Source organism: Rhipicephalus sanguineus, unplaced genomic scaffold (assembly GCF_013339695.2).
Source record: "Rhipicephalus sanguineus isolate Rsan-2018 unplaced genomic scaffold, BIME_Rsan_1.4 Seq67, whole genome shotgun sequence".
Taxonomy (NCBI): domain Eukaryota; kingdom Metazoa; phylum Arthropoda; class Arachnida; order Ixodida; family Ixodidae; genus Rhipicephalus; species Rhipicephalus sanguineus.
Window position 1 is genome coordinate 24,463 of NW_023615735.1, and position 22,140 is coordinate 46,602.

The 22,140-nt window shown below is 44.8% G+C and overlaps 2 protein-coding genes across 2 annotated transcripts; one reads left to right on the plus strand and one right to left on the minus strand.

Annotated features, from left to right (window-relative positions):
• The first annotated feature begins 416 nt into the window (after window positions 1–416).
• LOC119378070 (uncharacterized) lies at window positions 417–1,777 on the plus strand. Its single transcript, XM_037647315.2, has 2 exons — window positions 417–797; window positions 1,530–1,777. The coding sequence occupies exons 1-2, from the start codon at window positions 583–585 to the stop codon at window positions 1,708–1,710; spliced, it is 396 nt and encodes a 131-aa protein (XP_037503243.1). The 5' UTR covers window positions 417–582; the 3' UTR covers window positions 1,711–1,777.
• Window positions 1,691–22,134, minus strand: LOC119378069 (integral membrane protein 2B). The gene is made up of 6 exons (XM_037647314.2): window positions 21,878–22,134; window positions 17,764–17,925; window positions 12,415–12,585; window positions 10,358–10,570; window positions 4,695–4,845; window positions 1,691–4,197 (listed from the first exon to the last, which is right to left on the minus strand). The coding sequence occupies exons 1-6, from the start codon at window positions 21,956–21,958 to the stop codon at window positions 4,073–4,075; spliced, it is 903 nt and encodes a 300-aa protein (XP_037503242.1). The 5' UTR covers window positions 21,959–22,134; the 3' UTR covers window positions 1,691–4,072.
• Window positions 22,135–22,140: the final 6 nt, after the last annotated feature.

Here is a 22,140-nt window from a genome sequence, read left to right on the forward strand (position 1 = left end):
GCGGAACGCAACCGCTACGAAATATACCTTGAAGTCTTTCGCATATTTTCTGCGAGATTTCTTTTGTCCACTTTGCAACCTCACTGGGAACGTAAATTTTGTCGTCGAATTCAGTCATCAAGACGTCTTTCAAACACTCTCGGGCTAGTTGGGCCGAAAACCTGTAAAAAGCAGGGCTCTTTCACAACTAATAACATGGCTACAACTTTAAGGTTCAACAGATTATGCTGCAGAACCAGTATAACTATGAGATTTCTTACTTTTTATCGGGCGCCAAGCGCAACTCGTATGTGTTGGCGGCCATTTTGTTTGAGTGCCCGTTGTCATGACGACCGTGTTGATGGATTGAATGGAGGTACGTATTCCCTCCTTCGGCTCAGCTGACATCTAGATGTACTACTACCAGTACTACGCGGGAGTCATGTTTGTTGTGACGTGTGCCGATGGCTGGGTCAGCTAGTGTGCTACAGAATATTTCTTTCTAGCCCAGCCGCCCCACAAGTTGTGGATGTGTCGCCGCGCTGGTGAAGTTAGCAGGGTGATGAGTTGAACCGGCATTTCCTATCAACCAGCGCGGAGCCGATGTCGGTTACTGGCGTGCTAGCCGTTGCTGTCACGCTGATCGGCTTCGTGGTACCTTTTGCCAGGTGTCACGGAAAACCAGAGTACTCGCAACGAGGCCTCCAACAGGAACTCGAAGTCGTCAGCCGAATCCTGAGCGTCTTCGCGAAGCAAGAGAAAGATCCATGCATACCACGTGGGCGCATCTTAGCTATCATACGGACCGAAAAACCAAGGTGTCTGATCGATCGCTTTTGCACCGAGATTTGTAGGTTAGCGGGCCTGCGATGTCGAAGGCTTCAAGCAGCGTGTGCGATTGGCTGCAGTTGCCATGGCGTTTAGTGCACTATGCTGGACGAGCAAGCTCTCGATACACATCATCTTTTTGACCTGCGCTATGCGGAATATCAGCACTTCCAGCGCGCGTGTATATATATATATATGTACACGAAACAACTTTGCTAACGGTTGCGGCATGCTTACACGCAGTGCAAGTGTGGTTAACGTGACATCGCCGCAATTATCGTGCCTGACTGCAGTACATTTTCCTCTCCATTTCCGTCGGGCAAGGTATTGCGCATATTCAACGACGCCTGAAAAGTGCTTGTCAAATAGCACAATATTAGACCAAGGTCTTCATTTTGCAATCTCAAAGCAGTATTATTGGCCAAGTTGTATGGGGCAGCCATCAGTACGCCAAAATAAGGCAGGCATTTCTTGGATACTTACCCTCGTATTCTGGAACGTGCCATAACTCGTAGCCACGACTTGGCTTGAACGACTGCAGTCATTGTAACGCCAATGTGAATGTGCCCACATGAACACTAGTGCCTTTGACGTGTTTTGCGAGCATTACTTGAGCCAGACTTCTTAGTATTCTATAATGCAAAGCTTAACATTTTATTTCTCAAATTGTGAACAGAGATGCCTAATACAGTTATTCTGTTCTCTTTTTTTTTACCCGCCAGGTACAACAGCACTTGGTCCATCGTAATGGTGTTCATATCCAACCTCGTCTTGATGTTCAACCTCTTCGTCATGGTGGTGACGCGGTACCTGCGCTACGACATTCGGAACAGCATTGGCCAGCTCCTCAGAGAGGCTGCTGATGAAGACACAATGTCGCCTCTTCCGAGCTCCTTTTATTAACCAATTCAAAAGGAGACACTGTGAAAGAATGGAACCACTATGACAATACACAGGTTTTACTCGTGCACTGCAGTCGGTGGAACTGTGTGTATATCATGGTAATGTGTATCGTGTGCGATACCAGCAGTATAAGTAGTAGCAATATTTGTAATAGCAACACTTCTCTTTTTAACAATGCTCATTTTTCCCCTACACATGCATGGCAGCATTTGTGTCAGGGGCATGGCAACAAAAGCTTTTAAAATGCAGCAACTGATCATAATATGGCCAGACTATGATGCGTATATATAAAAAAAGGTATATGAAAATATGGCATCGCTAGAAATAAATTGACAAAAACGAAATATGCCTGTGCAAGCACTTAGACGTCGTCTTAAACTTGCCTGTTCCACTGCTTCTCGAGATAGCCAGCAGCAACTTGCTTGTCATATTTTTTATTTCTCTCTGTCCTCAACAAATATTACACGAGATGCACGCATGTCGGTCATTCTGGTGGACACGAGAGCGAACATTTAGCAAACAAGTGGTCACTGATTAACAGCTTTGTCGTTTTAAAGTCCTCTTGTGAACCATGACTAAAACGTAATACGTGTAGGCCGATGCAACGGCTTCACGGCTGAACACAAAACGCTGAATGAATTGACAAACGCAAGCAACTATACAAACTCGTGCCCAAAGCAAGAACATGAGTACTCATATAACGAAAAGCCAAAAGGCACCAAAGCCAGAGAATGTATACACGCTTGGGGGGATCTCCACCACCTTTGTACTCTCCTATTTTTCCTACTTGCCCAATTGTTGAGCAAGGCAACAACACAGCACGCTAAACTTGGCAACTACATTTTGTTCTGAAAGCTTTTTTTTAACTGTTCGAGAAAATTAACAAACTAAAAAAAAAGACACAGCAAGCCTGAGTAAATATACGTAGAATAGGCATATGTGTATATATTTTTATATATAGTATGCTACAAGTGTACGTCAAGCATCTCAACATGTACCATGGCACTGGCAATGCCCGAAATGGTTGCCAAACTTTAGTAGGAATAGTGTGGTGCGCCCGGACACCACTGTGTGCATTTTACCAACGGGAGCCTGTAAAAAGTGTTGGAATACAGCTTTAGCAAAACTTGTGCTCCGTGTTACAACCTAAGCTGCAGCTCGCACGAATGCAAGTGCAGTATGCGTTCAATCTTAGGTGTACGCAAACCAAATATAAAGCATGTACTGCTACTAAGTGTGCCACATAAAATGTTGAATTTGGCATCAAGAAAGACATCTTGGAACAGCGTGAACTTAATCTTTTACAACATCGGACTGCACCTGTGCTCGGACAGATTCACATTGCAGCTAACGGCATAAGTTGTCACGCTCCCGACGGTAGGCTAATCTAATGAGGTGGGGAGCACAGTAAGCCTGTGCTAAATTGTGTGCAGTGTTGCTTCAGACTGCCCTGGAGCGAGATTGTGCATGTGTACTCTCAGCCCCCTTTTTAAAATGACATGCTCAATGTGCACTACAGTGCGCAAAACTAAATGTGACAAAACGAGGAGGAGACGTAGCAGCACTGCCAGTGCTGAATGTGTCAAATCTTTTGTACATGTTCACCTACGTCGTGTAGACACTCTTCGTGTCTGTGCCGACAAGTCTGAGACAACAGGCTTACACCATGGAGACAGCTCAAACAGCACACAGTCCCTCAACAGTGACAGAGGAAAAAAGAGAAACAATAAATCGACGCGAAAGGCTCGAGATATACAGACGTACAATTGCAACAGCCATAGTAAACCATTCTTGTAAGAATGACTAGATACCCCTTTGAAACCAAGCAAAAGGAGGAGGAACGGAATGAAATGCATATCGAAAGCACAATGTTGCGAGAATAAAAGCAAAATAGTATGGGTACGGTGGGTTTAGCCTATATTAACTGTAATTACCAGTTAAAAATTTAGTGAAATTGCAGAAATGCCCCTCACTATCACGACACGAAAGAGAAAAGCAAAGAAGCAGTTGCCAGATTAAGTAGTTAGCGTTGGACAAATCCGCAGTACAGAAAAATGAAACTAGTAGTAAAGACAAGAAAGGCGAAAGAAGGGGGGGAAAGAAAAAGTGGAACATCACGACATATGAGCGGCTTCCGCTTTCACATGGAACGACTCTCAACTACTACTAAGAAGTGAACAAAGTGGAAGGACTAAGAACGAACAGGAGACAAAAAATGTGCCGCCACGAAAGGCGCCTTCCTCGGTCGACAAAAGCACCCAACACTGCAGACATGAGTGCGCTAACTCCCGCCGTCCGTCCACCCGCCCCATACTCTTGTGTCCGTCCAACTGATGGCAGGCACCATCCCGACTCTGCTGTCTCAGGCTTGGGAGCTTCCGGCTCCGACCGCTTCCTTGATGTTGACAATTTCAATTTGGCCAACCTTGTTGCCGGCAAACTCGACAAAAGTGGCACGGTCATTTTCTCCAAGGCTGCGCTTGAACACTGCGAGGAAGAGGAAGAAGAAAAATGATGGTCGATCGCTCTTTCAAAGGAATTGTTCAAAAGACGAGAGTGACACGTGTCTCCACAGATGTAGTTACAGCTCTGTTGGACATTTAGGAACGCAATTTATACGATGTACATCGTTGTTGGGCCAGCATGACAGCCTCTGACTTCGATGCACCCATTTTGACACCCACCGCCACGTCCCTGTTGAGCATTCTAGTTTGACATCTTAGTATTTTTGGCAGTCTGCTATGCTGCGACACACTCCGATTCATAAATGCGAGAGGCACAGTTCGTAGTGCTAATGTGGACAGAGAGAGTGCTGCTTGGACCACCGATAAGTCGCAGAAAATGAATAGCACCAGAATAAAAAGTTAACGTAAGACATAAATGCCCTGACTACATTCCCTTGTACACCCGGTGGATTGCACCTTCCAACTTCTACTTCTGAAACTGCCCATTCTCATAGTCAAGCAAAAGCGTGATGCTCATACCTGGCACAGTCATACGTTCGAGGCGATAAGTGGGCAGCGAAGAGCATTCGCGGGTGATGTAGTACCCCACGTCCCGAAAGTCCAGGATGGGGGGCGTCACGACGCGCATGCGCTCACGCACAATTTCCGTGTCCACGTCATAGTAGCCAGCCTGGTGTAAAAAGGACAAGAAAGGGAGCAGATTTTTAGTGAACAAGGGAGTTACTTTTAAAAGCAAGTCCAAGCAAGACAGAAGTTTATGTAAGCAAGGCCCACTTGCACATGAAAACACAATTTGCAATGAAATTTTCAATCTACATGAGCAAAAAAACTCACTTTATTTCTGCCACTGTGAAAAGCATGCTATCACATCTCCCTGTGGATTCGCCTGTATATTAATAGTCTTAGCCGTTAAATGTGTATGACTGTCACCTTTAGTAGGATATGAGATATGAAGATCTCCAAAGGGGAGGCCATTCTCTGTGCCAACCATAACATCAGAAATGCCTGCAACATTGAACGTTTTAGTGATAAATGTCTGAAGACACCACACATGTGTTCACGCCAAGAAGCAAGTGAACCTGTCGATTGCCCTCTTATCTTCCACCTAAATTTTGAACTATAAAGTTAACGTGCATGGCCCTCATTTAAAGGGGCCCTGCAACACTCTTCCTAGTTATAATGCAATAGTCTCACTATTAGCACATGGCACTTCATGAATCACACGGCGCAAAAAATTTTTAGAATTCGTCAAGTACCAAGTGGAGTTACAGGTATTTGTCACACACTTCAAGTGCTGTCTCTCTTCTTTCGTGCCAGCGAGCGCGCTGACAGCTACGCAGGGAGGCGGATGACAAGGGGGCGAGATGATGCATCCCTTCGTCAGCGCGTGACATGACCTTGAGCACTTTCTTTTTTGATTTTCTTCGAGCGCGTGGCTTACTTTCAGTGTGACAGCGAGCGTGCGCGCGGGCACGTGGCGGCATCCTGCGGCTGCCACGGTAATTGCGCAGCTCAGGATGCTCAAATCAGCCAACTGCCTTGGATGTGGGTATATGGCGCAGAAATTTGGGTGTATGGCATCATTTGTAGAGAGAAGAGGGAGCGATTTCCAGCTGACTGAGAGTTAATTGTAAATTCTAGGTCGCGTGCCGCGCTATAATGTTTGGCTCGCATGTTGTTCTCGGGAGCCTCAACTACCGTTAGGCAGCATTTTCTGACCATGCTAAAAATCTGTTGCAGGGCCCCCCTTTAAGTATGTGCAGTAGAAACTAAGGAAGTGGGAAAATATGTTCCTCTTAGCAGGAGCTCTATTTACCGAGAAAGGTCTGTGGGTTGCAACACCTACGTATAAAACCAACCAGATTAGAGGTGCCATTTTAAGCAACATTCATTTACCGAGATTCTACTGAACATTCTAAAGAGAGCACTAAAAAACAAGGGTACAAGAGGCAAAGCTGACAATTCGTTTTTTAGTGCTCTCTTTAAAATGTCCTATCAACTCGCCCAGCAATCAATGCTTCTACTGAACTTGCCAATGCATCATTTTATTGGCAAATAACAAACAGCCTTTTCTTAAGAGAAGTGGACAAATCCAAAAGTGTCTCTGACAACTGCATCATTTTCTACTGCTTAGCACAGAGCATGTAAAAGCAAAAGAAATCAGATTTAAATATTGCAACAATATGAGATATGATACAATAAAATGTACAAGAAAGTGTGCTTTTTTGCATGTTCAGATGTGCAACCTCCTTTATCGAAGCAATGATGATGTTTGGTCACAGGCACTGCGGTGGGCCAGACCAGTTAGGATTTGGAACAATGTTTTGAGCAGGAAAGAAAGGCTATTTTGGAGCAGAAAAATATGATCACCTAGGGCAGGCAAAACAGTAAATGAATAACTGTTTGGCGCAGGTTCTTATTACAGTGAGAACAGGATTTGCTGCTTGTATGTAAAACGAAAAAAAAAAAAAAGCAGCCACCAATCAGCCTCCTCACATGGAGGAATAATGCATGTTGACTTCACTGCGGTATGCAATATACAAGACGAGTATGGCAGTGAACCATTAGTGAGAAGGGCAAATATGACACAATTATCATCAGTGACAGATGTCGAAATGTCGTTCTAAGTAAAAAAATCAAGTCAGCCAGGAAGGCTCCAGCCTAACCATTACAAAAAAAAAAAAAAAAAAAAAAAAAAGGAAAAAGCAGTGACTGTTGTGTATGAGGGCCTTACTTTTGCAATTTCCTACATCCACAGAATATTCTGTCATCGACCCAACTTGGCATGGTAATGTTCCATCGCATTCAATAAATATTAATTCTTCTTAGCCCTGCAAATATTCGCACAATGCGGATGTCGTGTGCCAGCAAGTGTACATGCTCAAGTAAACGCTGACTAGACCACGTATCGCAACCCCGCCGCCGTATTGCAACCCCGCCGCCGCTACTGCGGGGCTTCACGACAACATGTGTTCTCTATTGCAGTGAAGCATGTTTGAGGTAGATCAATATGGTGATGCAATGCCGTCTGTCACGGGAGATGTATGTAGGGCTTCCTACTGTTAGTAAAAGGAAAGTGGTAGGCTTGTGCGAATAGTAAATTTTAGGTTCAAAGCGAATTAAGTGAATAATGATTAGGTCGAATAATTTCAAATCAAATTTAAATAGTATTTATCACATATAAAGAAAAATGAGCATGTTTGTCATGACCCAACTAACCTGCACATTATTTTTTTTTAATTGAAACAAGGCATGTGCAAATGTCATTCTTTTTGGTTCAAAGGAAGCGGAAGCAACTGTGAATAGTAGCAGGATTTGACTTTCGGTAGAATGCAAGTGATAACCTGTAAAACATGTTACGTTTTAAAATTTACTATACTCAGAGCATATAAGCCAGTATTACATGCTTTTAAACTTGAAACACAATGAATCGGTGTAAAGTCAATATATTCATTTAACCCTGAAGCGGGAATTCGCGGCAGTGCGAATTTTTCCTCGAAAGGTGTATTCACGGTATAGCACCCCTCCACTGCAGCGAAACCACCTTTACAGGGGGGGGGGGGTTACATGTGGACTAATACAGTAATACCTCGTTAACTCGAACTCGCATATCTCGAAAAATCGGCTAAGTCGAAGTTTTCCGCGGTACCGAACAATTTCCCATAGGTGCAATGTATTTATTGCCCTTTATCTCGAAGTATTTCCGTGCCCACTTTCAGTTATCTCGAAATCTCGACTGATAATGGAACCGAAACTTCGCCGCCGAACCGTTTCACAAAATACTAGCGGCAAAATGTCATACGTTTCACAAGGTTCGCGCGAGGCTGCCGCGTTTACTACGAAGTGGTCACTGTTCCCGAAAGTAAAGTCGGAACCTAGCGGCATACCAACTTTGTCGAGCAACCCTGTGTCACGTCATGTGACGCTATAGACGTGCACATAAGCAGGCCCTGCAAAATAGCTCGGGTCGTACACGTTTTTGTTTACCGTCAGAGATGTGATTTCAGCATTTTATTTACGCAAGGCACGTCGCGCGGATTTTTTCGTCGGCCGTGCGATGTGGTGAGGATAACGCCACCAAAGCAAAGCAAGTCACTGATGCTGCAAAGAAAGGTAGCCCTAATCAAAGAAACGGATTCGAGGCTCGAAGTTTCCGGACGTCAAAACGGCGCTGAATGTGTGGCATCGTGCGAGAGGAGCCCCTTCCAGTCACATCGACAGATAAGGCCGATTCTCTGGACTTAGCGGTGGGCTAAACTGACCTAGCCTGCAACATCGGCTGGTTTGACCATTTTCTTATGCCAAACAACGTGGCGTCACGCACAGTGATCGCGGCAGCGTCGACGCTGCTACTCGAGGGGTGACGACATCCGCCGAAACAAGAAACATGCTTCGCTTGATGCAAAATAAATTTGAGTGCAGCGGCGCGGATGATCGGCACATGCGATGTGTTAAGCAACTCGAGAAAGCTTTGCTAGGTGCAAGTGTTACTGAGAGGCAGACCAGCCTTAGTCGGTCTCTCTGCACTAAATAAAAAGGCAGTGCCGAAAAACACAGCTGGTTAATAGCGCTAGTATGTCATTATTTTTCTTCTAAACCTTGACAAAGAGCCAGTTTGGCGCTCCTGTTAAGAAACTGGTCAGTAGGGATAACGTTTCTAGAGAGAACTGAACTTCTCAATGGAATTTGCCCAACTTTGCTTATCTCGAAAATCTGCTTATCTCGAAATTTTTTTCTGGTTTTTACTACTTCGAGTTAACGAGGTATTACTGTATACACCTATTTGTTCATTTCGAATGCTTCAAAATTTCCAAGAATTTAAGTTCGAATCGAAGCGAGTTTGAATACTGTAATATTCGTCCGACTATTCGAAGTGCTCGAATATTCACACAAGCCTATAAAGTAGCACCCACTAAGTTTCCGCAGTGGACAAGGGAGAATGACTCCAAGGGGGAGCAAGTAGAGGAATAAAAGAACAGAAGAAAGTGGCCAACTGAAGACTCCTCGTAAGTGAGAAAATGCAAAAAAAAAAAAGAAAGACAAGAAAAGAAAAATACAGGTGGTGACACTGCCTTAAGGTTCTCGTACTGACTTGCCGTGATGCCAGATTTTGAAGGCGTCTTCTAGGGTCTATGGATTTGTTTATCGGTAAGAAATTCTATCGCGTTGTACGGGAGCCAGACACTTAACGCAGCAAGTTTAAGGAAGTTTCATTGAGCCAGTGCGGCCAAAATACGAAAAGAAAAGGAAAATACATATTCTTTACATCACAATGACAATCAGTTGCTGAATTTCAGTTGCAGAACTCAAAAATCAAATATTGACCTTCATTTCCTGAACCAATACAGAACCTGTTATAGCAAAATTCACAACATAATAATAATAATAATATTGGGGTTTAACGTCCCAAAACCACGACCAAAATTCACAACAATAGTTTTCTCATAAAAATACTTTATTAGTCTAACTGATTTAATGTTTCACATTAGTGTCCCTTTAAGAAGCTTTCCATTGACACAGTCCCAACATCTTACAACAAAAACATGTCAGAACTTCATGTAGCTGCAGCACTGCATTTCATTGGCTCAAAAAAAAAAGAAGAGCTAAAGAAGCACAAAAAGAAAAAGAAAGCGGTGCCGGCTGTTCAATACTTTTATTACATGTGCACAAGAAGCACTCCAAATGGGGGATTAAGATTTCAATAGCTGGTGCGCCTGTTCAGTGCTGGTAAGCCACACATTTGTTTGCCATTATTTTGCCCTGGCAACGTTCTGCAATCGTGGCATTGACAGTGGTGTAACCTAGATGTTTAAGTTTTGTTGTGGCTCAAAAGCCAGTTAGTTGGCATCATTGCAAGACATTTCTCTGCGCTGACGCTTACCGAAACACGTTTAAAAGAAACTGGGTGAAAAAACGTGCCTCTGGTCTGTCCCATCTGTATAGGTATTAAAAAGCCGACGTCAAGGACTATTAATTCAAAGAAATATCAGTGTGAGAATTGAATAAAAGATCATATAAAAATACAAAAAATAAAGACTTCATTTGTGCTCATGTAGTCTCCTTTGGCTGACGACCCTCTCGATCACAAGACAACTTTTTCCTTAAAAATTTCTGTAGAAAGTCCCAGACATAGGGAACTAATATGTGCAAAATGCAAAGCTGCACAACGCTTCGAAGCTCACCCGCATCTTGACGATCAGGTCGAACAGTGAGTGTGGGGGCAGGACAAGGCTGCGGTTGAGTGGCATCACGAAGCATCGGCGTCCCTCTACGTCGACGATTCCCGTCTTGTTAGCCGCAAAGTCGTGAATGAAGCGCCCTCGTCGGCCATGCGAGAAGTCGGGCACCTCTATCTCTTCGTACAGCTGATACTCCAGATCCAAGTCAAATCGTTCCTGCACAGAAAGCATGTGAAGGTAAATGCAAGAGACATGGCTACTCTGAAAACATCAATGACACATCATTTGTATGGAGCAGAAAAGCTGATGTGGAACTAGCCTTTCACCTCATGAAACTTAAGTTCGTCTTGCTTATGTCTGCTAAGTTGCACGCAGCCAGCTAACAGGAGCTATTGACGCTCCTTGCTGCATAGCAAATGCACAACTCTTTTGAATTCTGATGTAGAGGCAGTGCAAGTGGCACAGGAAAACACAATGCATGCCACTCAGAGAGCAGTCTTTCATCTGTGCCCTATGTCATATCACATTATGAACACAATAAGTAGGGTAAGAACATCAGTGCTGCCTTATTGTTCTCAAATACATCAGATAACAGATGAAACACAACACAAGCCAACACTATTCAGTAAAATAGCTCAGAGCCTACTACTCTCTGCAGTAGACTACACTGCTTTGTGCACAGCAGCATGTTCTGTAAATCCTTATAGTACTGTGCAAAAAGCTTGCAGGTGTTCTGTAAGAACCAGGGTATAACATGAACCCAAATATGAAGTGTAACTTGGGAATAGCAAAAAACGACAAACGTTTTCACCACATATAATGCAAATGAGGAAAGATCAATGAAAGCACTTTTTTGCATCACAATTCGCTTTCAGTTGTCACCCATTTCAGTGTCTTTAGGATGTCTCTTGCCCTACAACTCCTTCTACAGAAACTCTATTTAGGTGCCATCACGTGCACTTGGGATGCCACTGAAATGAGCTACTGATGAGCTTCTTGAATACACATGCCTAAGGTTGTGCAATGCAGGTACAAAGCACCAGAGGAGAGGCCCACTTCAGCTTTCTGGTAGCTGTTACTTCCACGCCTCCTGACCTCACTCATTGAAAGTATTTATGCTCGATCTTCCCTTTAAAGGCACATTACTGCAAAAGTCTAGCAGCTGCAAGTGGCATATCATACCTCCAGGATGGCCATCAGCTGCTGTGGCCAGGAAACAAGCCCATGCTATAGTTCATAGGGGAGCAGTGCTGTAGCCACTAAACCACCACAGTTATTATTGTCTTTTTTACAATCCTGACAACTACTCTCATCAAGTAAAAATACCAAACATTCTCCAATGCAAAATAAAATGAGATAAAGATAACAAATAATAAAGGCCAGGCAGCTGTTTGAACAAATGACAGCTCCAGCGTTTGATCGTCGTAGCTCGACCGTCGTCGTGACTTGTCACGGCTCACACGGCGTCGTCATCGGATTCTTCCAGATCCACGAGCGATTGACCGCACACCATCATAAACACGTCTTCTTTGGCTAACGGAGCCACACTTAGCGTAACTTCACCATCACCGGGCCGACTGACTCACTCCGGTCTCGACTTCACTCACTGACTGCACTGCCTGCACTGACTGACTGGCCCTCGTCGTTTGCACGCTTTTATTCCTTCTTCCCCGGTTTCTAGAAGCGTCGGGATGTTTCTTCTGCGTGCAGTACAGCTAAGCCTGGGGAAAGGGCGAGAGCTTTCTCGTATGTTCGAATCGTGACGGCATCGCTCGCGGACGCGTCACCCTCTCCTTCTAGAAAGATCCAGGCTTTGCCAGGCGTTCGATCGTGTTTACGGCGTCTGGTCGAGTGGGTGAGGAGGATGCGGCGCGCCGGCGTCTTTTGATGCTTGTTTTTTTTCGTCTTTCGCGCTTCTTGGGCGCGCGATTCGCGCCGTTCTGTCTCGTAGCAGTTTGAAAGCGGCCTCGCGCGCGCTTTATAACGCGATCGTTTGTGACACTGGCCCTCACTTTGAAAAAAAAAAAAAAAAGATAAGAGGGAAAAAATGAAACGCCTACCTGAAAGATGTTGTTGTCCCTAACAGGGTCTACAATGGAGTTCGCAACTTCTGGCGATGAACCGTAGGCACCATTTGAACTCTGGCGCAAGAACTCCGAGCCTGACATCACTGGCGGCATCTTTGAGTCCGACACGTATGGCACACCACACCATCCGCGGAAGTGGCGGACCTGCATAGCCAAGCGGACAAAGATTAAAAAAAAAAGGAAGCAAATTGATTAGCCCACTTAGCACAACAAATACTGCTGGTGGAATGAGTGAACACAATTCTTTGCAAAGAAAACACAATACAGTAAGGAAATTTAGCTGAGAACACTATGCAATCAAGTTGAGAAAAAGCTCATGAACGCTTTGATCGGCCTACTGGATTCTCACGTTGTTTATTATACGAACATGCACTAATATTTCAAGAGAAATGTTATAAGCTCTATGTATCTCAAGTACGTAGTCGTATCAAAGCAAAATTCATGATTTATGACACATACAGCGGTGTAACAGCCGAAATAGGATTTGGAGCAATTTTCAGAGTAGCAAAATGTTGCTTGTGGAGCATGAAAATCCAAATTTGGAGCAATTAATTATTTACTACTACTAATAATATCTGGGGTTTAATGTCTCAAAACCACGATATGATTATGAGACGCCGTAGTGCAGGGCTTCAGAAATTTCGACCACCTGGAGTTCTTTAACGTGCACCTAAATCTAAGTACCCAGGCCTCAAGCATTTTCGGCTTCATTGAAAACGCTGCTGCAGCGGCCGAGATTCGATCCCGCGACCTTCGGGTCAGCAGTCGAGCACCACAGCTACTAGACCACTGTGGCAGATCAGATTTGGAGCAGGTTACGGGGAAAAAACCTCCATTTTTTAGCACGAAATCCCAAATTTGGAGCAGTCTTAACAGAGAAGGCTTACTTCTAGAAAAGAAATCGAAAATATGTACAAACCATTCATCACCAGCTAACTCGTGCACAGTGCACACAAGCACTGCTATTTCAAAAAAAGCAGTCTGTTGAAACACCCCACAGTGCGAACAATGATGAAGTCCACATTAGCTTTTGACAGATGCTGAAAACGATAATATGGACCTGGCGACCTCGAAATCCGGGAGATTCACAACATTTTAAATACGAGCGCGTAACTTAAACTTAGGAAGACAAGCACGAGTTTCGTTGAGCAGGAGCGAGTGGCGAAAAAAGTAAACTGGCGTATGTTCTTGTTTCCCAGGGCCGCAGAAATGTCATACATAGCTCTGAATGGTTGCCAGTAATTTTTTTAGACATCAGTGATTGTACTAGTACTCGTAATTATATGGCACGTGCACGCATAAGTAATTAAGGAACAAAATATGCTGTGTCCTGTGAAAGCTAGTAGAAATAGCCCCTTCTAAATTTTAGTACGCTTTTTCGCACGGCACTGATACAATGCGGTGAAAGTGGCTTAAAAAGCGTTCTGCACACAATAGAACAACACCAGGAAATTTTAGAAGCGCTGTCCTTTTTTCCTTTTCTTTCACATTGAGGTTAGGATTAGTGTTAAGGTCTGCGCGGCTGAATTGGATGCTGTTGCCAAAACTGCAGGTGGCCAACGAGGCCTCCATTTCTTTCTAGAATTAGAGCAACTGAGAAAATTTTGAGGATGGTGGGGCATTTCGGCGCAGAGTGGTGCAATTTCAACAAATTCCACGATTTTGGCTTGGTGCAAAATTTTGGAAGTGTATCAAATTGGCGCAAAACGAGCAGCTGTTGCACCCCTGAATATACTACACAAAGTACATACTCAAAAGACTTGTTTCTACCCAAACCTTCTTGCACTTTTTAGAACTGCTCACAGTTCAGTTTTTGATGTAACAAAACACACTGCAATTTTAAATTGAACTTAAGGGCAAAAGGGCCTAGAATGTGTGACAAAGTGTTGGCGAAAATGCAGACCATGAATAAAGTAGGATATGTTGTTTGCAATTTATCAGTGCAAATTTACACAGAATAGCGCAAAAACCAGTATGCTGCACCTAGTTATGGAGAAGCCTTGGTACAACACCATGCATGCACTGATATTGTTGCACCTGGTTGGCCGTTATTAGTGCACCCATATTTGTTGCTTTAAATTTGCAGCTACTCTCATCGAGTCAAATGGAATACCCGTGGGGTGCCCTACATTGCTTGGTCGCCTAATTGAGTGTTCTTGCTCTTGCGCAAGTTTGTAAGTGCAGGATCTAAGTCTTTTAGACACGATATGCTTTGGCGAAAAAAGGAGAAAATGAGCCATTAAAGCCATTACCGACACGTACAGGTACGCTTCCTTGCATCACTTTTTCGTCCAACCAAGGGCGACATTGTTCATGTTTCAAATTAAGGCGAAATGCCTGCTGCACATCCTGGGGCCTAGTTTCTTCTGCATGGTTTTATCACAAGATCCACACCAACATATTACATGTCATGAGACAAGCAAACTGTGCTCAAGAGTGCAGACTGCAAAAAATGACAGTCACCATTAGTCTAGAAAGCTACCTCACGGGAAAGCTAGCTTTACAATTATAAAGAGGATCTATCTCACTGGCAATAGTAACAACCACGAACGTTGTGCTGCGTAGCTAGTTGAGTGGTGCAACCTACACATACGACATATCCCTAGAAAGATTCCAAAACGACCTGTATCAAAGCCTAGGGATAGCTAGGTACTTTTGGGGGAGGCACCTAGTATTCACTTATGGGTAAAACCTGGGTACATTTTAGCGCCGGTGAAGAAAGATGCAAATGCAAAGCAGTTGCTAGGGGCTGTAATAGCTTCCCAATGCAGAGCTTGCTAGTAAAGACAGCAATTTTAACGCACATCTTATAAACTAGGTCATACTGCTTTCTGAATAAAAATTTTTCATATCTGTAATTTGGTTATTCTGCAGAGCTTTGTACAGCCCATAAAAACTGCCAGTGACAGACATACATTTGCTTTTGTAGTCAAAAGCAAAAGGCTAATGGCCTCTGCCTTCTTTAAGACCTGAATAATGAAGCTTCAAGTTTAGAACCTATTTCACTCACTACTTGTAAAAGTTTCCAAAAGGGGGCAATGTTTGGGTGCAAGTGAGACCCATGAAATTTTAAAAAGGGAAAAGAAGGCGAATGAAGTACTGGTAAACAAAACTCAAAGCAATCATTTGCTTGATGATGATGATGTGTCGTGTCTAATGGCGCAAGGACCAGTTGGAGCCAAGGAGCACCAAGTCATGGCACATTTTATAAGCAATGGTGTGATCAATGACGAGTAAATGTAATGTGGCTGTAAAAGGGCTTATAATGCTACACACGAAAAGTGTGTAAGATACATAGAATTAATAAAAGCATGAAAGCAACGTGAAATGTGTGCAATGGAAGAAATTACTAACAAGGTGAAGCGATACTGGGCACTACTGCCTCACAAAGGTCGTTGCTTGCAAGGGCCCCGAAACGAGTGCATTAAAAATATCGTAATGCCATAGCAGCATCCTCTTGGAGTGGATGTGCTACGAATCCCTTGCGCAAGGAACTTGCAGTGTGCCAGTGTCTTTTACGAATTCTAAGACTGACTGAAGATGAAGGAGTGGGTGAACTAAAAACATTGTCGGATGAAAAGTGATGTGCTCCCAATGACATTTTAAAGAGTGCTTTTTCCTTTCAGGCTCCGCCTCTTGACACTTTAACAGGACATGAAGCACAGTCAGTTCTTTGCCATATCTATTAGAGGCCAGAGCTTCACCCCACCAATAGATAACTGCGCATTACATAAGTGTGTCCTATTCTTAGTCAAAAGAATAGAACATCACTCCGTCTTGACTTCATGGTGGATGGCCAGTTTCCTACATTTGGCTTAATTAAACGGAGATTGTTCAGAGGCTGAATGTCCCACAAATGCTGCCAGTAGGTTCAGAGTCTGCATTGGAGTAGGTAGGGCTTCATACCAGGAACAGTGACAGCCATGGAGGAGTTAGCAGCTTTGTGTTAATGGATGCAGCAGGCTGGGGAGCTATTCACAATGTCCATTTCAGCCGCCACAGATTGGCTAGAGCTCAGCAAGCAGCACGTCCCATTTCTGGTTCTTCTGCAATGTCATTCCGACGTCATGGAGCTTTCACAGCCCTCAACACAAATGAGAGGGACGGAATGTGTTTCAATGCAATGACTGCAGCCTCCAAAGATCCGTTTTGGCAGCGCGAATTTCGGAGGGCATGCACGAACTCTGATTCTGTGATTGCATTAGCCCTCGAATCAGGTTTAATGTGACTGCCTGTCTAATGCACCTGTCAAGGTCGGTACGCATTAACTGCATCATTGTCAAGAATCTGGGGCATGCTTAAAGATAGACTTGTCAAGTTCGTTTAAGTGTTCTGTTACTATACATTTCGCCCACTTTCTTTCTTCTTACACTGGGAGTGTGCTGTGCAGTTAAAGTGTGCTGACATGGCCAACAGTACAATGACGTCACGGCTCGCCGCTTTCTTGAGTAACTGAATGCGCTCCGCTGAAATGGACATGTCCATTAGATAGACACATTGAGAATAACTCCAGTGGTCAGCCAGCACACTGCCTTTGATGTCACGGTGCCCTGTCACCCAGCATACCGTGACACACTGTTTGGACACATAAATGGTGCAGAGGTAAGCAGAGTGAAACAATAACAAGCTTTTAGCGCTTTTTGAGAGTTTTTAAAGCTTTTACAATGCTTAAAGAGTCTGTGCGTACAACTGCTTCTGCTATGTTTAATTTAATGTTTTGACAGCCGACAATATCACATAAGCCTCTGCTGTAAATATTCTTGTCTGGGGGGTGCAGAATGTCTGCATCTGAAAAGGATGGACCAACTGCTGTGTAAAAGATGCCAGCATGAGACTTTGATACATTGTTTTAAAATTCTGGGTGGCAGTCTTTGTGCTGCAGTTCAAAAAAGTGTTCTGCAACATCTACAAATCACTTGCTTCTACTCAATCATTGAACTCTAAAAGGGCTAAGTGATGGTGGTAAAAATGTAGGTCTAATCTGTTTTATCAATTAGCAAGCGTATAACACAAAAGCATCACAGACATGTATATGCAAAATTTGCAGATCAAGCCTTTTTCTTTTAGGGCCCGTTCAAAACACGATACTGGCTCAACACTCTTGTTACTGATGCGAAATGTCTACGAACTGCAGCACCACATATGCTAGGATTTCATAATTGAGTCTGTTGATTCCCCACTAATAATCTCCGTTTGTTCCATGGAACAAGTACAATCAACCCAACACTGAATACAAGTGTGTTCAACCCAGCGAGCTGAAGCCATACACACTGCGACACAATCTGGGCTAGGGTGGAGACAGAACGAGCAAAAACGACAAACCTTGTAGTGTGTGAACTGGCGATACAGGTATACGCCACCAACAATGCCCGTCGCCAGCACCAGGAATGCTGTGAAGAAGACGCACAGTGTCGTGGTTGTGCTCACACGACGTGCACGCATCGTCACTATGACGGGGCTGCCCTCCACGTCCCCTTCGTTGCCCTGAAGTGGTTTCAAAAGAAGGTCTGTGAGGCAGAGGTGCACAAAGCCCTGCACACATTCTCAATATCATCAATTATTCATAAGGATGTGCATCAACCTTAAGTAGTGTAGATACCTTGAAATTGGTGACAAAAACACCAGTTTTACTGTTGAAATTCTTGAGAGAACTATTTGAAACAACAAAATTTAACAGTTTCTAGGTAACAGTGCATAATTTATGTATTTAAACTAATGAATTTTTCACATGGACCTCGAACTTGTTAATTTACAGTTTCTGTTCTACATTTTTTCAGCTACATTTGAGAATCAAGGAAGTCGGGTTCACCTTTCAAGTAAACAAAATTCGTAGCAAAAGAAAAAGAGTAGTATTGTAGCCAAGTTTAATAATATCATTTGATGAGGGTAAGAGAATAACTGCAAAAAAAAAAAGCATGGAGAACATACAAGACGATGATGAAATGCTACATTTTAGTCCCTAACCAAGCTATTTTCTCCATACTAAAGACCACTTCAGCAAACAACCATGCTTTCAAGTATTTCGGGCACCGCAGTTCACTGCTAACCTTTTCAGTTATGCAGTGAAATTACATATTACCCAACATACAGCATAAAGCCAGACTATAACCCTTGTGTCCCAGTAATTGAACAAGTTACAGTTAAAGCACTACACATGCCACACATTTTTCACATTACAAAAGCAGACTTACAGATGCTTAAGATGCAAAGTACAGACGCGCACACTTTTTTAAAAATCTCAGTCTCAGAAAAAGATATGTACAGCCGTCCAAATCTTTAGCTATCCTGCGCGAGCGCCGACTTTTTAGTGCGTCAGCGGCGTACGACTGGAGCCAAGTTGCAAACAGGGCGAGAGTAGGCGCATGCCCATGAAGCGCGCTCAGCTGGGCCCATCCACTGCTTGGCCGTTCCTTCGTGAGAACGTCGCCCCGCATTAACTCACGGATACGTCACACGCACTCGCGCATAAGATAAGCTGACAAATGTGGATCGTTCATTTGTTATCTGGCGGCGCAAACGCTTTTTTTCCCTTGTAAGAGGGCCGATATCCACGCCAGACGTGCTTCAATGCTTCAGACATATCGAAATGCCATCGCTAAGGGAAGCTTTTTTAAAGACGATAGTCTTTCTTGGGGAACTTAAACGGAGAAATTTTGGTCTGTCTGTCTTTCTGTTTGTCACCACGTCACTCGATTCAGCCACCCGGCTAAAGTTGAACCACTTGCCCAAGGGCCAGCCATCTTGAACGGCTGACTAGGTTCATACTTGTGTACAATGTTGATCAAAAAGAAAACATTACGCATATGTGAGGTGCAAGATCACTAGGTAAGTATTAGGTGGTGTGCTCCTTTAATAGGAAATACATAGATACGTAATTCTAGAGACACTAGTTTCTTAAGCTGCGCTGAAAATGCGACTGCGCTGAAACTTGCGTTCATTCGTGCCCTCTGCACGAGCTCATTGTTGTTTCTGTTTCAGTTCAGTATTGCACTGTACCAAGGAGGTAACCTCCTTGCACTGTACGAAAGCCATGGGGCGCCGCTCTGGCATTCCTGTTTTACCCAGGCGACGTGTAAATAAAAGAGTGTGTGGAGAGTACTCGTTCAGTGCGGACGTTTCTGCTGCTTCGGTGCTTCGCGCCAAACCGCTTGTTCGGGCTGGCTGGCGTCCCCGCCGGTGGCGTTGGTCACCGCCGGTCTTCGCCTGCTGCTGCGCCGGGACTACCAGCCCGCAACACAGCACCCATGTTTCCCGACGTATTGCCAGATGGCATCCATATCTCACGCAGCGCCTCGTCTATCGTCTTTAGACGACATTTGCAGCGAAGCATGCAGATACGAGGCCAATTTTTTTTCCCCTCTTACAAGGGAAAAAAAGCGTTTGCGCCGCCAGATAATAAATGAACGATCCACATTTGTCAGCTTATCTCACGCGCGGGGGCGTGTGACGTATCCGTGAGTTAATGCGGGGTGACGTTCTCACGAAGGAACGGCCAAGCAGACGATGGGGCCAGCTGAGTGCGCTTCGTGGGCATTCGCTTACTCTCGCCCTGTTTGCAACTTGGCTCCGTCGTACGGCGCTGACGCACAAAAAAGTCGGCGCTCGCGCAGGATAGCTAAAGATTTGGGCGGCTGTACTGCATAGCTTTTCACTGCTATGGCTCTTACTTGAACTTCACATACACAAGTACTTTTGGAGAAAATACTGTTCCGGACCGCTAGAAGCATTTTGTTTACAAAAACCATTAACAGAAGTTAAGCTAAAGGTTTAGCACCTACATTGATTTTATACTCATGCAGCATGAAACCATCTTCATATTCTTGGGCTTTGCGTGCCAAAGCTGGGATTAGAGTACAAGGAACACCCTAGGTAGAAAAAAAAAACAGCCTCCGCAGGAACAAACTTTGCCCTCGGCAGTGATAACAGTCTCGATCTCACTCCAGTTGTGTTTAGATCATGATGTCGGGATGGGGGTAGGGAGTAGTTTGTGACTGCGACTAGACTGCATGTGTAGGAGACACACTGAGGAGACTGTAGACTACAAAGCGGACCTGCATCCTTTCGCAAAGATGTTTCTTTGTTTGCTGTAACCAGTATATAAGTTTTTAATTTTACTTTTTAAACAGAGTTCTGTGTTCTCAACCTTTCACAAAGAGAGATGTCAAAATACCAAGCCTGACATGCATATGTAGTACTTTTCCAAGGATCGGAAACACAAATCGACAACACGTTCAGCAGCAGCCGCACTTGATTACACAACGAACCACTGATCAATCGACAGGCAGGGTCATGTTGCACAACTGATAGCACGCTGTTATACGAGACAAGCGCTTAATCACACTCTCTGCGCTGTGTTTGCTTGAAAGTGATCCGACCTACGGAACGCCTCGGCGACACGAACCATCTGCATGCATTCACGGCATCTATCTACGACGCTGGTGATATGACGCGCTGTTGCACATGTTCTTGAAAGCTGGAAGACCTTGCCGGCCGCCTCATCTGCAATGCGTAGGGGTGTTGAAAAAAAAATTTCGCAAGCACCTCATAGAATACATGCACGACATGCCCTCTTGGCAAGGACGCCGTGGCGACCGTGTGTTGTCGACATCGGTATTTCAGCCGCGGGACCCGAACAGCTCACTGCAGAGCGGCTGAACTACTGTTCTCAAAATAAGTGATACTCCACCAAAGAGGCAGCAACCTCTGAGGCATCCTTGTTTTCGCCACAGGAGCACTGCAAATGCAGTGAACGACGACGGACTGGGCGACAGTCCAAAAGTGCCCGGCTGCCGGGTTCCACGAGTACGCGTACGCTTCCTGCTGATCGCCAAAGCGCCGGTCAATTGCCGAGTGGCGTATTTGTTTCTAGGAAACGGCCTCCGCACCATGCGCACTGGCTGATGCTCAGAATAGACAAGTCGGTACTCTGGTGCGTGCCACGGAAGCCGAGAGCCAGAATGTGCAGAAATGACACACTGCTCTGAAAGGTTGACGGAATTAAACGTGTAAATTAGAGCACGCAATGAACAGCCAGGTAAACAGAAAGAAACGCGAAGAATGGAGGCACACCGCGAGACCGGAACATCAGGGGGAATATCGTCCGGAAGGAAATCCCGGTTGCCTTCGCTTTACTATGCAACCTCAACAGCGCGTAAACTTAATAAACAACGCAGCAGTGACTGGTCCTGACGCGCCACGCATTGCAACGACGACAAAGCGCATATCGTCTCGGTCTGAACCGACACCATTCCTAGCATTACATAAAACGTAGCCGACCCTTTGTGCGCATTTGAGAGGATACCGCGCAGTCGGCGACCCAGTGCACTCGCGCGCCCACTTCCTCCGTTGGTTGGGCCGGAGCGGAAGCGAAAACCAGTCATCGACAGCCGGGGCGGCAACTGCGGCGATATCCTATTTAGCGTAAGGCCTAACTCACCGACTCATGCTGAACGAGAGGCTTCGCCTGTGGCGACTTCGCCAGCTTCTTTTCCGTCAAGGGTTGCGTGATGATCGTCATCTTGCGGTGATGTCCGCTGTCAGTGCGACACACGGATTATAGAAGAAACGTTTCGGAAGTGCGCTATCGACGGCGCCCCAGCAATCCGGCAGAAACTCGGCGACTGGCGGCGGCTGTCCCTTCGCTTCGCTTTGTTTGGTTTTGCTTGGCAAGCACTACGACGAGCTCTCCGGCCGCGATGC